General features: G+C 38.2%; 1 protein-coding gene across 2 annotated transcripts in view; it reads left to right on the top strand.

Moving 5' to 3' along the window:
- Window positions 1–14,607, top strand: part of btaf1 (BTAF1 RNA polymerase II, B-TFIID transcription factor-associated) — a 126,505-nt gene that overhangs the window by 20,636 nt on the left and 91,262 nt on the right. For both annotated transcript variants that reach the window (XM_043712510.1, XM_043712509.1), the window contains exons 3-4: window positions 9,618–9,732; window positions 11,370–11,513. In XM_043712510.1, the coding sequence (XP_043568445.1) occupies window positions 9,618–9,732; window positions 11,370–11,513 (259 nt within the window). The remainder of the gene's footprint in view (window positions 1–9,617; window positions 9,733–11,369; window positions 11,514–14,607) is intronic.

Below are 14,607 nucleotides of genomic sequence, written 5' to 3'. Positions count from 1 at the left end.
ATGTCATGTACAACTGATCATAATTCCACTTACAACTTATCTACTTGGGCTGGCTGAATCTCAGTTTGTGCGCTGCCTCATGCTGGCACATCTCTAGCGGTATAATTCTTAATAAAAATCAAAAATGCAGAAAAATAGAAAGATATAGTCTTTTCAAGATGTTTATGGATGACATGAAAATTGGTAGGGTAGTAAATAGTAAGAAGGATCGCCATAACTTGGAGGAGGCTATCACCAGACTGCTCCATTGAGCAAAGCAGTGGGAAATAGAACTCAATCCTGCAAAGTCTGAGATAATGTGTTTAGGAAGGCTACTATGGCAAGGAAATTACACTATAAATAGTCAGAACTTGGAAAGTACTGATCATCAGAGTAACCTTGATGTAATATCCACAGAACCGTGAAGATAGCAGGGCAAATGAATATGGTGAATAAGAAGACGTGTGTGATACCTGCCTTTAGCCAAGCATCTAACATGAGCAAGGATGTTAATACTGGAACACTTGTTAAGCCTCAACTGGAGTACTATGTGTAGTTATGGTCGCTACCTTTGGAAGGAGGTGATTGCCGTAGCGAGGGTGCAGAGGAGATTTACAAGGATGCTGCCTGGGTTGCAGAATCTGAGCAATGAGGATATGCTGTGACTGTTTTCCTTAGAATGCAAAGGTTGAGAGGGGAACTGACCGAGGTGTATAAGATTGAGGACCATAGCTAAGGTGGATAAGGAGGCAGTTCTTTAATTGTTAGAAGGATTAATAACCAGGGATCATACCTTTATCCCCAAGCTTTAAATCTAAAACAAGGGTTGAGTTGAAGTATTTTTACTGCGAGTCTTGAACACATTATGTAAAAGGGAGGAGAGGGCTAAGTTAAAATCTCATAAGCAGTTTAAGCAGTATTTATATATTCATTTGCATTAACAGAGCTTTTTTATTTTAAATCCATTCATGGGATGTGGGCATCACTGGTGTCCAGCATTTTATTGCCTATTCCTAGTTGCCTTTGAAGGTTGTGGTGAACTGCAGCCTTGAACCACTGCAGTTTACGTGCTGTAGTTTGACCCGCAATGCCCATAGGGAGGGAATTCCAGGATTTTGGCACAGCGGCAGTGAAGGAATGGTGTTCTATTTCCAAGTCAGGATGATGAGTGGCTTTGAGGAAGACTTGCAGGTGGTAGTGTTCCCATGTGACTGCTGCAGCCTTGTCCTTCTGATGCAAGTGTCGTGAGTTTGGAAGATGCTGCGCAAGGATCTTTGGTGAATTTCTGCAGTGCACCCTGTAGATAATATGCACTGCTGCTGGTGGTGGAGGGAGTTGATGTGGTGCTGATTAAGCAGGCTGGTTTGTCATGGTTGATACCAAGCTCCTTGAGTGGTGTTGGAGCTGCACCCAGGCAAGTGGGGAGTATTCCATCACATGCCCGACCTGCCTTGTCAAATAGTGGATAGGTTTTGGGGAGTCAGGAGGTGAGTCACTTGCCAGATCCCTAGCTTCTGACCTTCCAAACTATGTTTGTGATGTGACCAGTTGGGTTTCTGATCAAGGGTAACCCCAAGGATGTTAATAATGGAGGATTCAGTGGTTGTAACACCATTGAATGTCAAGAGGTGGTGATGGGATGATCATTGCCTGGACTTGTGTGGCGTGAATGTTACTTACCACTTGTCAGCCCAAGCCTGGATATTTTCTAGATCTTTTTGCATTTGAGTATGTACTGCATCCGTATCTGAGGAGTTGAAAATGGTGCTTAACATTGCGCAATCATTGGCTAGCATTCCCAGTTCTGACCTTTTATGATGGAGAGAAGGTCATTGAAGCACCTGAAGATGATTAGACATAGGGCATGACCCTGAAGAATTCCTGCAGACAAGACCTGGAGCTGAGATGACTGACGTCCAACAATCATAACTATCTTTGGTGACTGATGAAGTGGGACCAGTAGGGCTGGATGATATCACAACGTGGACTAAAGTTATGAAGTGATTGGAGAATGTTTGAGAACCTTAAATTTGAACAAGAACAATAATTTCTGTATAGACCTGTTGCAACAATTATCAGTTTCATTTAAAAGTGTATTTCCTTCATTATCATTATTTTTATTTTCTGTACTATGGAATTCTGCAGAATGTCTTTGAAATGACAGTGCTTACAACATATGACCATTATTCAGTAATTCAAGGTCTATTACAGATGTCTTTTGGCTGCTGTTTCAAAATAGATTTTTAAAAAATGTAACTCTGCATACTGCTTTACATATTGGCACAGCTGTGTTTGAATGGTCTTTCTATAAATGGAAATTAACAAATTTTGTCTCTGAACATAGTTTGCACTTGTACATCACCGAAAGTTTGAAGATGTCTGTTAGGATGTTGACTCTTCTGGGAGACACAGTCAGAGGTCTTGGTAATGAAGCAATTCCAAAATACCAAGAACAAATTGTGTTTTTATGATCCCATCTTCCCTCGTGTCACCTAGTTTTCTCCATAGTGTCAATCCTTCCCCACCCAAAACAAAATTCATAATGAGTGAGATTTTAAAAATTACTTCATGTTTTCTTGCAGCTATATTGTTTTTTGAGGAGTAAAACAGTACCTTAAAATTCAGCATGATATTTTTTAACCCCAGTTAAAAATCTCCTCTCAAAACTAAATGGCACCCTCAGTTCTGGACTTCCCAACTAGTGGAAATATTTTGCCTGCATCCACCCTGACTACCCGTTTTATGTATTTGTAGTTTGTAGACCAATTCTTGTTTTTTGAAACTCTATAGCAGTGTTTCTCAACAGGGGCAGAAGCGCCCCCTAAGGGGCGTTTGCCTTCCTTCGGTGGGCGTTGAAATCAAAGCGGGCAGCAAGGGAGCACTGAACAACTTTGTAGAGAGCTTACCAATCACTTGGAAGACTGCCGTGTCCTTGAAGGACATTGCTGTGTGCAGATGGATAGTCGCATAACACGAGTCTGTTATTTCCCTGCACCCATGGAGGTGTGCGTTCTGATTGGTTGTTGCGCTATAGTTGACAGTCTTCTCTGTGAATGGCAAACCATTTGAACTCGTTTGCAGATGGCACTGATTCGACTGCCGAGATCAACATCACCTAACTTGTGTCACTTCTAGGAAGACGAAACGCAGCTTTTCAACTGTTTTACCGGGTGACAGAATGAATGCACATTACAGCTAATTAGCCAATCAGATTTTACCACTTGTCTGAGCGTCTTAAAATTATCGTGATAAGGTAATACCCACGATTCCATCAGGGTATTCGAGCGACAGTGTAAAAATGGTCTCATCGAGTAAGAAAAGTGCAGGCAGTATAGCATGGAGTATTTGCGATATGGCTTTATTCAATCTTCATCTAATAAGCAGTTACCACTGTGTTTGCTCTGTGAACAAAGTTTTTCCAACGAGGCCATGAAGTCTTCCCGTCTTATTAAACATTTGGAAAAGAAACACAGTGACAAAAAGGTCAAAGATTTGGCATATTTTCAAACATTAAAGAATAAATTCAATCAGCGACCATCGATTTCCACTGCTTTTTCAAAGATGGGAGCCACAAATGTGGATGGCCTTGTGGCATCATACAACATAGCGAAGCTAATTGCAAAATGTGGTAAACCTCATTCCGTGGGTGAATTGTGGTACTTCCAGCTATTGCCGAAGTATTATCAACGTGCTACATCAGGAACCATCAATAACTATCAAACGTATTCCTCTTAGCAATGATTCTGTGAGAAGGCGCACCGATGAAATGGCCTCAAATGTTGAGGATCAATTATGTTCCCTTTTGATATCGAAAGAAATCGCCTTACAAATTGAAAGTGCTATATGCGGAAATCAAGCTTTACTTTTGGGGTACCTACGTTTCATCGACAAAATTGAAATAAGAGAAGAACTACTTTTTGCTCTGGATCTACCGACCGATACCAAAGGTAAGACTATCTTCGACTGCGTTAAGGATTATTTTGATAAAAAGTCTGTTCCCCTCAAAAACATTGTTGCTTGTGCTATGGATGGCGTGCGTGCTGTGACTGGCCAACATCAGGGATTTGTCACATTATTAAAGAGAGAAGTGCCACCATGTTTTCACAGTACATTGCATTATCCATTGGCAGCATCTGGCTGCAAAGAAACTTAATGAAGCCCTCAACCATTCTCTACAAGTGGTGATAGATGTGGTAAATTATATAAAGAGACGTGCTCTGAATGAACGACTTCTCCGCGAACTCTGTAAAGATAATGAAGATGAATTTCTGCAATTGCTGCTACACATAGAAGTGAGATGACTCTCGAAAGTAAAATGCCTCCATCGTTTCCATGAACTGTTCGATTCTATCATCGAATTCCTACACAGAAATAATGAAAACCTTTGTATGAAAGCCGAAACTGTGAAACACGACTGTGTGCATATCTTGCAGATATATTCAATAAGTGCAATTCACTGATCATGGAGGTACAAGGAGATAATGTGAATTTCATGAAAGCAATGAATGCTGTTGCATCTTTTATTGCGAAACTTGGTTTCTTTCATCGGAATATTGGTCATCGTGAGTTTTACCAGTTCCCGAGTTTAAACAATATCGTGGAGGATGTTACTGATGATCAATTACTAATCTACTCAGCTTACATTCGTGCATTGCAGGATGATATGAAAATATGATTTGCTGATTAAAATCATGATGGAAATCCCTACATGGCTGACTGACCCCCTTTATCTCATGCGCAGAAGAAATGGGCATTCGCCTTCAGGAAGAAATGATAGAGCGCCAAAATGACACTGCAATGAAAATTTGGTTTTCGCAAATGGGTGAGCCCCTTTTTTGGATTCAAGATGCTGCCCAATGTCTTTTCCCGCTATTAAGCGAAGTGCAAACTGCTTTGCCTCTATCATTTCCTATCTCTTATTCGTTTGAGAAAGGATTCGGTGCCATTGCCAGAATACAAGATAAGACCTGCAATCGCATGGATGTTGTTCAGCGTGGTGACCTGAGATTGCTTTTGACAAAAATTGAACAGAATGTATATGATTTAGCAAGAAAACATGAACCACAAGGATCGCATTGACTATTTTGCTATCACAGACTAAATTTTATGCAGAGTGAGCCAAAAGTAGGTGGACAGTAAGAACAGTAATGATAACATTTATTTTTTGTTGTATATAAAACATATTTCACAAAAGTTTTCCGTTTTCAGCACTACAGTGTATTGCAGTTATATGTGCAAAAACAGACTTTGGTGATTTGGGAGCATTGCATGATTTCAAGGATAAGAAGGGGGCGTTGAGAAGCACTGCTCTACAGTATTTGGCGCAGTTCACCCAATCTCATCTTAGGACAGACCTGTCAACTCTGGAATAAATCTGGTTACTCTCCAAGTATTGTAATGATATCTTTCCTGAGAACAGACCAAAAGTGCACACAATCCTCCAGATTCAGTCCTGAAGCTCTTGTATAATTGAGGCAACATTGTACTCCTGTTTGCAAATCCGCTTGCAGTAAAGGCTAGCATTCCATTAGCCTTTCCAGTCGTTTGTTGAAGTAGCATTTTAGCTTTCGGTGACTCATTGACAAGAATGCCTTTCTTTACATGTACATTTTCCAAACTTTTACCATTAAGAAATGCACTCTGCATATTTGTTCTTCCAAAGTGAATAATTCATACATTTCCAATATATGTGACATCTGCCACATTCTTGCCCAATCACTAAGCCTGACCAAATCTTTCTGAAAATGTTTGACATCCTCCTGACAACACACATTCCTCCTCTGGAATCTTTATTATCTACAAATTTGAAAATATTATTTTGGGCCTCCAGTTACCAAATTCAGATTGCATGGTGTATCATTGTGACAGCTGATGCCCAACTACTGATCCTTCTGGTACCGCACTAGTCTCAGTCTTCCAACAAAAGAATGCCATGTTTATTCTTACTGTCTCCGATCTAATACCCAATCCTTAATCCATGTTATGTCGTGTCCATTGTGCTTTAATTTTGCTAATCAATCTACTGTGGGGCACCTTTTTCAAAAGCTTCTCAAAAACCTAGATGTTGTATGTCCATTGACTCAACTTTATCAATTTTGTTAGTATTAAACACAAAATGCTTATCAGCATGAGTTGTCCATCAAGTTTGTCTAGCACTATTTTCTATTTGCCATCAATGCTGATTATCCCCAATCCGACATTTATTATCCAAGTGTCCATATATCACATCATTTTATGGTAGATTTGAGAATTTTTCTTACTACTGATATAAGGCTAATGGGTCTATGGTGTCCTGTTTTTCTTTTCCTTGCTCTTTTCTTAAATATGAGGTTAAATTTGCAAGCTTCCATTCTGCAGGAATGATTCCAGGATCTATGACATTTTGGAAGATCATTATCAATGCATTGATTATCTCTCTGGTTACTTCATTCTACACACTGAAGTTAGTGAGAATTGCAAGATATTCCCATAAAACCAAATGTGGCTCCCCACACCCCCACAAAATTAAAATGTAGCCTGTGGAGAGAAAAAAAAAATCACACTGGGAAGTAGACTGTCAGGCCCCAGGAACTTATCAACTTTCAGGTCCATTAATTTCTCTCATACAACTTCTTACTAATTCAAATTCCCTTCAACTCCTCATTCTCCCTAATCACCTTCATCTCTAATTCTGGAATATTTCTTGTATCATCTTAAGTGAAAACAGACAAGAAGTAATCATTTACTGCTTTGCTCTTTCTTCATTCCCATTACAAATCCTCCTGACTCTTTTAATGGACTCTTTTAATATTTGTCTTAACCAAATGTTTCCTTTTTATGTATAAGTACCTGGAGAAGCTTTTGCAGTCCATTTTGTTTTTATAAGATTGCATTTGTATTCTAGTCTTTTCATATCAGTTTTTGGTCCTTGTTTGCTGTAATCCCAATCCTCCAGATTTATTACTCATTTGGCCATTTTTGTATGATGTGTTTTAATCTTTTATATGGGGTTTATCATTTCTGCCTGACCCATGGGGGAAAATGATTTGCTAAAAACAATATTCCTCCTTTATTTGGAACATTTATATAATTGGATGTCAGGCCAAAATACTCTAGAGAAATCTAATGTGAACCTTGGTCTCGACATGATTTTTTTTTTCTCTCCACAGGCTACATTTTAATTTTGTGGGGGTGTGGGGAGCCACATTTGGTTTTATGGGAATATCTTGCAATTCTCACTAACTTCTTTAGTAGATGATACAGTCACATAATGTTTTGTCTCTTTGTCATAAGGGGCATTTTAACAAGAGACAAACTTTTTTAAAATTAGGTGGATCTGTTGTTCGATAGTTATTACCCAGTGAACACTCAGTTATACTAAACAAACTATATTTTAAAAATGTTAGACTTATTCAAACTTGAGTGAAGGTATGAGGGTTTTCACCATATCGATTGATTTCATTGTGTTCTAGTTTTGCAGGGGTTGAAGATTCTAGAGTTTGAGCTCCACAAAACAGCTAATAGTGGAGCAGTAATAATTGACTGCAACCTCAGCATTTCATGTTGAGCTGCACTTTCACTAAATAAGTAAAGTTGCAGTCTGCTTCTGAGGAATAATAATGGTAAATGTTGACCGTTCACCATCAAAGACCCTTGCAAAATTGTTTTAGAACATGACTTTAGCACTCCATCACACCTGCCTTCAATCATCCAGATGATACTAACTTCTGTTGTGTTGTAAATTTATAAATTGCTAATTATTGTCCAAGTAGTTATTTTGAGATGTAAGTCTAGTTGTAATTGATAGTATTTGCTCAAAGTACTTTAGAACAGTAGGTGATTGAAGAGTGAAATCTTAACCTAGAGTCTGCCTTCAGGGAAGGATAGAAATTTTCTATAAATATTATACTTTTTAAAATGTTAAAAACCAATAACAAGACAGGAAGAGTAACTGCAGGGGAGGATTTTAATTTACATAACTGCTTTTTCATGTCGTTTGAGTGCTACAGGAGTGCTTTCCAGCTAATGAAGTCATTTTGAACTGTAATCTCAATTGTAATACAGGCAAACATGGCCACAACGTTATGCTCTGCAAGGTCCCACAGAACAGTAAGTTAAATGACCAGAAGATGTTTTAGTGGTGTAATTATTTAGGATGCTATGAACTTCCCTTCAAATGGTTTGGTTGACCCTGTAATGGTCAGTTGGGTGGAAAAACTGGACTTGTGCCATGACATATTAAGCACTTCTTACAATGCTATGAATCTTCAGTATCATACTGAAGTGCTCAATTTTCAAGTCTTTGTAGTGTTGTGGTTATATTTAGGTGAAAATAGCATATAACTGAAAATTATGCTCAATGAATCTTGTTACATTTGGAAAGACATTGGGAGACATTGTGAAAGGTGTCCTTTTTTTTAACCCCACGATAAAATATTAATTAATATCAGCTGTTTTCATTTTATTAAAAGTCCTCCTATAAAGAAATTGAAGTTTAAAAATATTGCCAGAAAGAATTTGTTTTCCAAGCAGTTTCCAACTAACTCTGGAAAGGGGGTATTTGCATCAAAGGGATCACTAGATCTTTATGAGCTGTTTTCTTAGAGGTCAGCAGAGAGCAACTTCACTTTACCTCCATTGAGAAATTAGGCAAAGAAAAGTGATGAATTTCTTGTTGTGAAACCTTTTTGATTGATCCCTTCAGGTCGCTGACAGTGATATTTAATTCTCCAAAGGTTCATCTTGACCATATTGCAAATCAGTCTCTTCACTTGCTGCGAGTTACAACTTAGGGTAGATTATACAGAGCATCATCCACTGACTGAAACTGCAAAATCTCAGACTTGCTTCCTTCTGTGTACCCTACTAGACTGCACCATAGCCAATGTCTTTCGACCAGTAGGACATTGCTAGAAATCTCAACCATATGCAGTAGGGAATGTACCATAATTATAGTTGCAGATGTGAGCTGAGATGTGATGATGTTGTAGTGGAAGAACTTGTTTTGGTGTTGTGTGTAAAGTAGTTGCCCTGTGTTATTGGTGTAGTAGATAATTTTGTTCAGCATGTCACATAAAGAGGATGAAGAGTGAACAGGCAATAATGAGAGTGTAGCGTTGAGCTGCCCTTAACTGTATTCTCCACCATTCTTGAGCTGTTGCTCTGTCCTGGATGTAAGCTGTAGTTGTATGATTGTCCTACTTCAGTCAAAACTGATACAATAATACTTGGCATTGGAATTCCATTTAGCATAGGTACTAGTAATATCATTGGTCACTTTATTCAGTGTAGACACCTAATTCATGAGTTCCGTTGTAAAAGTAAGATTGCTTGCATTTGATCAGAACAGTAAAATGTTTTTAAAAATTCAGCCAAGTTCAAAGCTGAATACTTCAATACTGATGTATTAAAAATGTTGGCTTCAATTTTCTCTCTTTACGTGGCTAAGCAGATTGTTTGATTGTGTTTTTTTTCTTAATCCAACGTGATTGATTAACCTTCAGTCACAACACCCATGGAAAGGAGTATTCTGTAATCGTTAATGTCATAATGAATTTGTGAATTGCTTGTTTTAATTTATTTATACGGGCTATGATTTCAATCAAGTAAATATTGAGGAATACTTTTTAAATTATCTTTTTTCTTTTTGAAAAATGTAGGTATTAACATATTTACGCAGCCCTAACTGGGACACTCGCATTGCAGCTGGCCAAGCAGTAGAAGCTATTGTGAAGAATGTATCTGAATGGAACCCTACTCCAAAGATAAAACAAGGTATTGCCATTCTCTTTATTCATGAAGATAACTATTTGTAACCAAGTTAAGTCTAATAATTTTCCTTCTTTAAATCATTGGTTCTACTATATTTCAAAGTGAAATCCGATGTAAAGTATAATACACCACACCATCAACCTATCATGACCTCTTGCTAACAATTGACTAACAATGCATGAGCATTTATTTAATAGTAATCATATTAAAATAGCATTTCACAGAAAACTGAACTGCTAAGGTACAGGTGATTTCAATGGGATGAAACAGACTGTCCATAGTAAACTGGATGAATTTGTAAATTGAAAATTGTGCATGACACCCTTCAATTTTAGGAACGTTTGCTGATGCCAGAAACCAGGGAATTATATCACGAAAATTACTGAGGATGCTGGGAATCTGAACAAACAGAATGCTGGAGAAACTCAGCAGATCTAGCAGCATCTGTGGAGAGTTGACGTTTCTATTTCAGTACAGAACTACTTCATGATAGGGAATTATAAACTAGTTAGCCTGACATTTATTATTGGGAAATTGTTAAAATTAGTTAGGATATGATGAATCAACATTTTGAAAAATTTGAGGCGATTATAGACTCAGCTTGAATTTCTAAAGGATAGATCACGTTTGACAAATTTGTTTGGACATTTTTGAAGTGGTGGCTAAATTAAACTGTCTGTCTATAGATATTAATTTTGTAGAGTTCCAGAACACATTTGATATTGTCCTTGAAAGAGCTTGGAGTTGAAACTGGTGAGTTCAAAGGCAATTTCTTGACTTAGTTAAGAATTTATCTGAGTGGCAGGAGACAGAGCAAAAGGAGAATGGGCAGGTACTCTAAATAGTAGAATGTGACTAATTTTCTCTGTGATGTGGCCTCGGTTATTCATTGTTAATAAAAACAACTTGTTAAATTGGATGGAAAACCGCACTCAAATTTGCAAATTATACTGTTGGGACTATAAATTGTGTATGTAGAAACTACATTAGAGAATCAAAGAAGTGTTATGACACAAATGGAAGCCATTCATTCAATTGTCTGCATCAGCTCTTGATGAGCAGCATGAGTTAGTACTGTTCTCTTTTATCCATTACCATGTGGTGTCTTATCGGTTATTGATGGTATTGTTGAATGCCTAGCATGTTCCTTTGCACTGCAGCTATTGATGGATTCTTCAAGTTACATTCACAAAACCATTGTACTATAAGAATGCTTAATGCTTTTTACCACATGTAGAGTTCTCAAAGTTTGAATTAATGGTTGAATTACAGAAAGTCAGAGGAGTGGGTCGAATTGATTAGCTCGTGCGGAGAGCTAACTTTTTAAAGTGATAAGCCAAATGACCTCCTTTTGTCTTGTAACCGTTGTTGATTCTATAATTTGGTTGAGCTTCAGGTTTAACTTTTTTTGTATCTGATTGTACTTGTGTCCATTTTTACTTTGTGACCAGAACTAGTTACAAGGAAAGCAAATTCACATATATGAAAGTGAGCTAAAGATATCATTTGATGGACTTGCAATGTTTTTCTTTCCAAAGGTTAAAAATAAAAATCTGTAATAATTCTTGTATTTTTGTTCAATATGGATTGCTGTATTGGTTTCTGTAATTATTTATAATTTCTGTTGAATTTAATTTTAGAGACTGTTGCACAAATTTCAACAGATGAAGCATCTTTGGATCGTTTGAGCTTTGATAGATTTGATATATCACGGCTTTTGAAACATGGAGCATCTCTTCTTGGCTCTGCTGGCGCAGAGTTTGAGATCCAACATGAGAAATCAGGTACATTTTGATTTTCAAATTATGTTACACTAGCTGAAATAGTGAATTTATTTGAAATTGTAGGTTTAAGCTTTATTCCATGATTTGTGAAAGACATGATCTCTAAGATAACGACTTAAAAAGCAGAACTTCTAAGGGAGTAATGTCAGAATTACTGCCTGGACCACATGCAAGTACATATAGAAATAGTAAGATTGAGCGATAAGCAAATGGCTGGAAAATTTGGTGCAGGAGGCACGGCTTTAGATTTCACCAGTATTGGAAACAGTTATAGCGTCAAGATGACACAGCATGGAAACAGACCCCTCAGTCCAATTATTCCACACTGACCATGTTCCCAAACTAAACTAGTCCCACTTACCTGTTTTTGACCTGTATCCTCCGAATCTTTCCTTTTTCACGTACTTATGCAAATGTTTTTTTATATATTGTAACCAAACCTGCATTTACCACTTTCTCTGGCAGTTCACTCCACACGTGAACTACTCTGGTTTTCGGAAAAAAAAATTGCCCTTCATATCTGTTTTTTAAAAACTTTTGTTCTCACCTTAAAAGTATGCCCCCTACTTTTGAACTCCTCCACCCTAGAGAAAAGACCCTTTTGCTATCCACCTTTTGTATGCCCCTCATGATTTTATAAACCTCTATAAAGACACCACTCGAGCTCCTATGCTCCAGTGAGGAAAGTCTCTGCCTATCCAGCCTTTTATAATTCAACCCCTCCATTCCTGGTAACATCCTGGTAAATCTTTTCTGAATCCTCTCCAGTTTAATAATATCCTTCCTATAGCGGGGTGTCCAGAACTGCACACAGTACTCCAAAAGAAGCCTCACCAATCCTGTACAACCTCAACATAACGTCCCAACTCCTATAGTCAAAGATCTGAGCAATGAAAGCAAGCATGCCTTGCACCTTCTTAACCACCCTATCTACCTGTAATGCCACGCTGTGCTTTTCCGGCGTCACACTTTTTAACCTTTTATCAGAAGTAGGACTGATATCAAGGAGATTTGCTAGTGCTGTTGAGGAGGATTTATTTAATCTGGCTTCTCAGGGAAATGGAGACCTAAGAGGGAATTCGGATAGAATAAAACAAAGCTAGTTATGGGAAATAGAAAAGCTGGCGATAATAGTAGAAAGCAGCAGAAACTATTCTTATTATCAGCTAAGGTCAAGTTACAGAATGGTATCAGAAAGACAAGGTTTGCATAAAGATTTGAAGCTAGGGTGCCGGTTGCCAGAGTTGTCGTATGTTCGCCAAGCTGGGAAGTTGATTTACTAATGTTTCATCCCCAGCCTAGGTGACATCTTCAGTACTTTGGAGCCTCCTGTGAAGCGCTGCTGCATTGTCTTCTAGAATTCATTTGGTTCCATTCCTGCTGCTTCCACTTGCCAGTTCTGGTTGTTCGTTGCAGTGACCGGTATATTGGGTCTAGGTCTATGTGTTTGTTGATGGAATCCATGGATGAGTGCCATGCTTCTAGAAATTCTCTGGCTGTCCTCTGTTTAGCTTGTGTTGTTCCAGTCGAATTTGTAGACCTTGTCGTTTATCTGTATGGCTGCTAGGGACAGTTGGTCATGGGGTTTAGAGGCTAGTTGGTGTTTGTGGATGTGGATTGCTAGTTGTCTGCCCATTTGCCCTATTTAGTGTTTTGTGCAGTCCTTGCATGGAATCTTGTAAATTACATTTGCCCTGCACAAGATGGGTATAGGGTCTTTTGTTCTGGTGAGTTGATGTCTGAGCATGACCATCTGTTTATGAGCATGGCACTCATCCACGGTCTCCATCCACAAGCACCTAGACTTAGACCCAAAATACCGCCCACTACAGTGAACAACCGGAAGCAGTGGAAACAGAACCAAGTAAATTCCAGAAGAGACAGTACAGCAGTGCTTTACAGGAGGCTCCAAAGTACTGAAGATGTCACCGAGACAGGGAATCAAATGTCTGCAAATCAACTTCCCAGCTTGGCGAACATACCCACGATTATAGCATCAGAAAGACAGTTAAATGCACTCTACCTAACTTGCTGTGAATGCTACAAACACTTAAGAGATTTGTTGGCATTAATAGAAGTAAGGGTTGTCATATAATTGCCAATACAGAAACATTGCTGCAATGTGACCTAGATTGGGAGCTGAAACTAAAGGATATTCAATATTTAGGGACGATAGGTAAAAGAGTTGGAGTGCTATTGATAAAATGGGGTGTAATTGTTCTATTAGCGAGGGAAGATCTTCAATTAGAATAGCAGGATATAGAATTTGTTCAGGTAGAGCTGAAAAATAGCAAGTAATAACAAATATTTGTAAGGCCACCAAATGTGAAAATATAGAGAACAATATTAATCTGGAAATTAGAGGTGCAAGTAGCAAGAGCAATGCAGTAATTGTGGGTGACTACATAAATTGGGTAAATCTAACAAGTACTAAGCTATAGAAGAAGAATTCTGGAATATGTTTGAGTATTTTCTGGAGCAATATGTTGAAGGACCAACTCTGGCATCAACCATTTGAACATTATGCAATGAGAAGGGGCTCGTTAATAATCTTGTTGTAACAGAACCTTTTTGAGGTAATAGTCAAATCAGTATGATTAGAATTTTCCACTAAATTTTAATGTAGTTCATTCTGAAACCAGGTTCTTAAATCTAAACAAAAGTAATTATGAAGATGAAATCAGCTGTGATTGATTGGAAAAATACATTAAAAGATTCAATGGTAAATAGACAGTGGCAAACATTTAAACAATTACTGTTTGCTTTCAAAAATACCCAACAGGAAATGAAAGAGCCATGACTAATGATATATTACAAATTTTCCTCTTTTTATTCTATATTAATCTAATTATAGTAATAGAGTAGTAAAAGACCATAAGAAATACGAACAGGAGTGGGCGGTCCCACAGCTACCTGGACTACACCTCCTCCCATCCTGCCCCCTGTAAAAACGCCATCCCATTCTCCCAATTCCTTCGACTCCGCCGCATCTGCTCCCAGGAGGACCAGTTCCAAAAACGCACATCCCAGATGGCCTCCTTCTTCAAGGACCGCAATTTCCCCCTCGACGTGGTCGACGATGCCCCCCACCGCA

The sequence above is a fragment of the Chiloscyllium plagiosum genome, chromosome 22, assembly GCF_004010195.1.
Source record: "Chiloscyllium plagiosum isolate BGI_BamShark_2017 chromosome 22, ASM401019v2, whole genome shotgun sequence".
Taxonomy (NCBI): Eukaryota; Metazoa; Chordata; class Chondrichthyes; order Orectolobiformes; family Hemiscylliidae; genus Chiloscyllium; species Chiloscyllium plagiosum.
The sequence above is the reverse complement of the archived record's forward strand: the minus strand, read 5'-3'. Positions and strand labels throughout refer to the sequence as shown.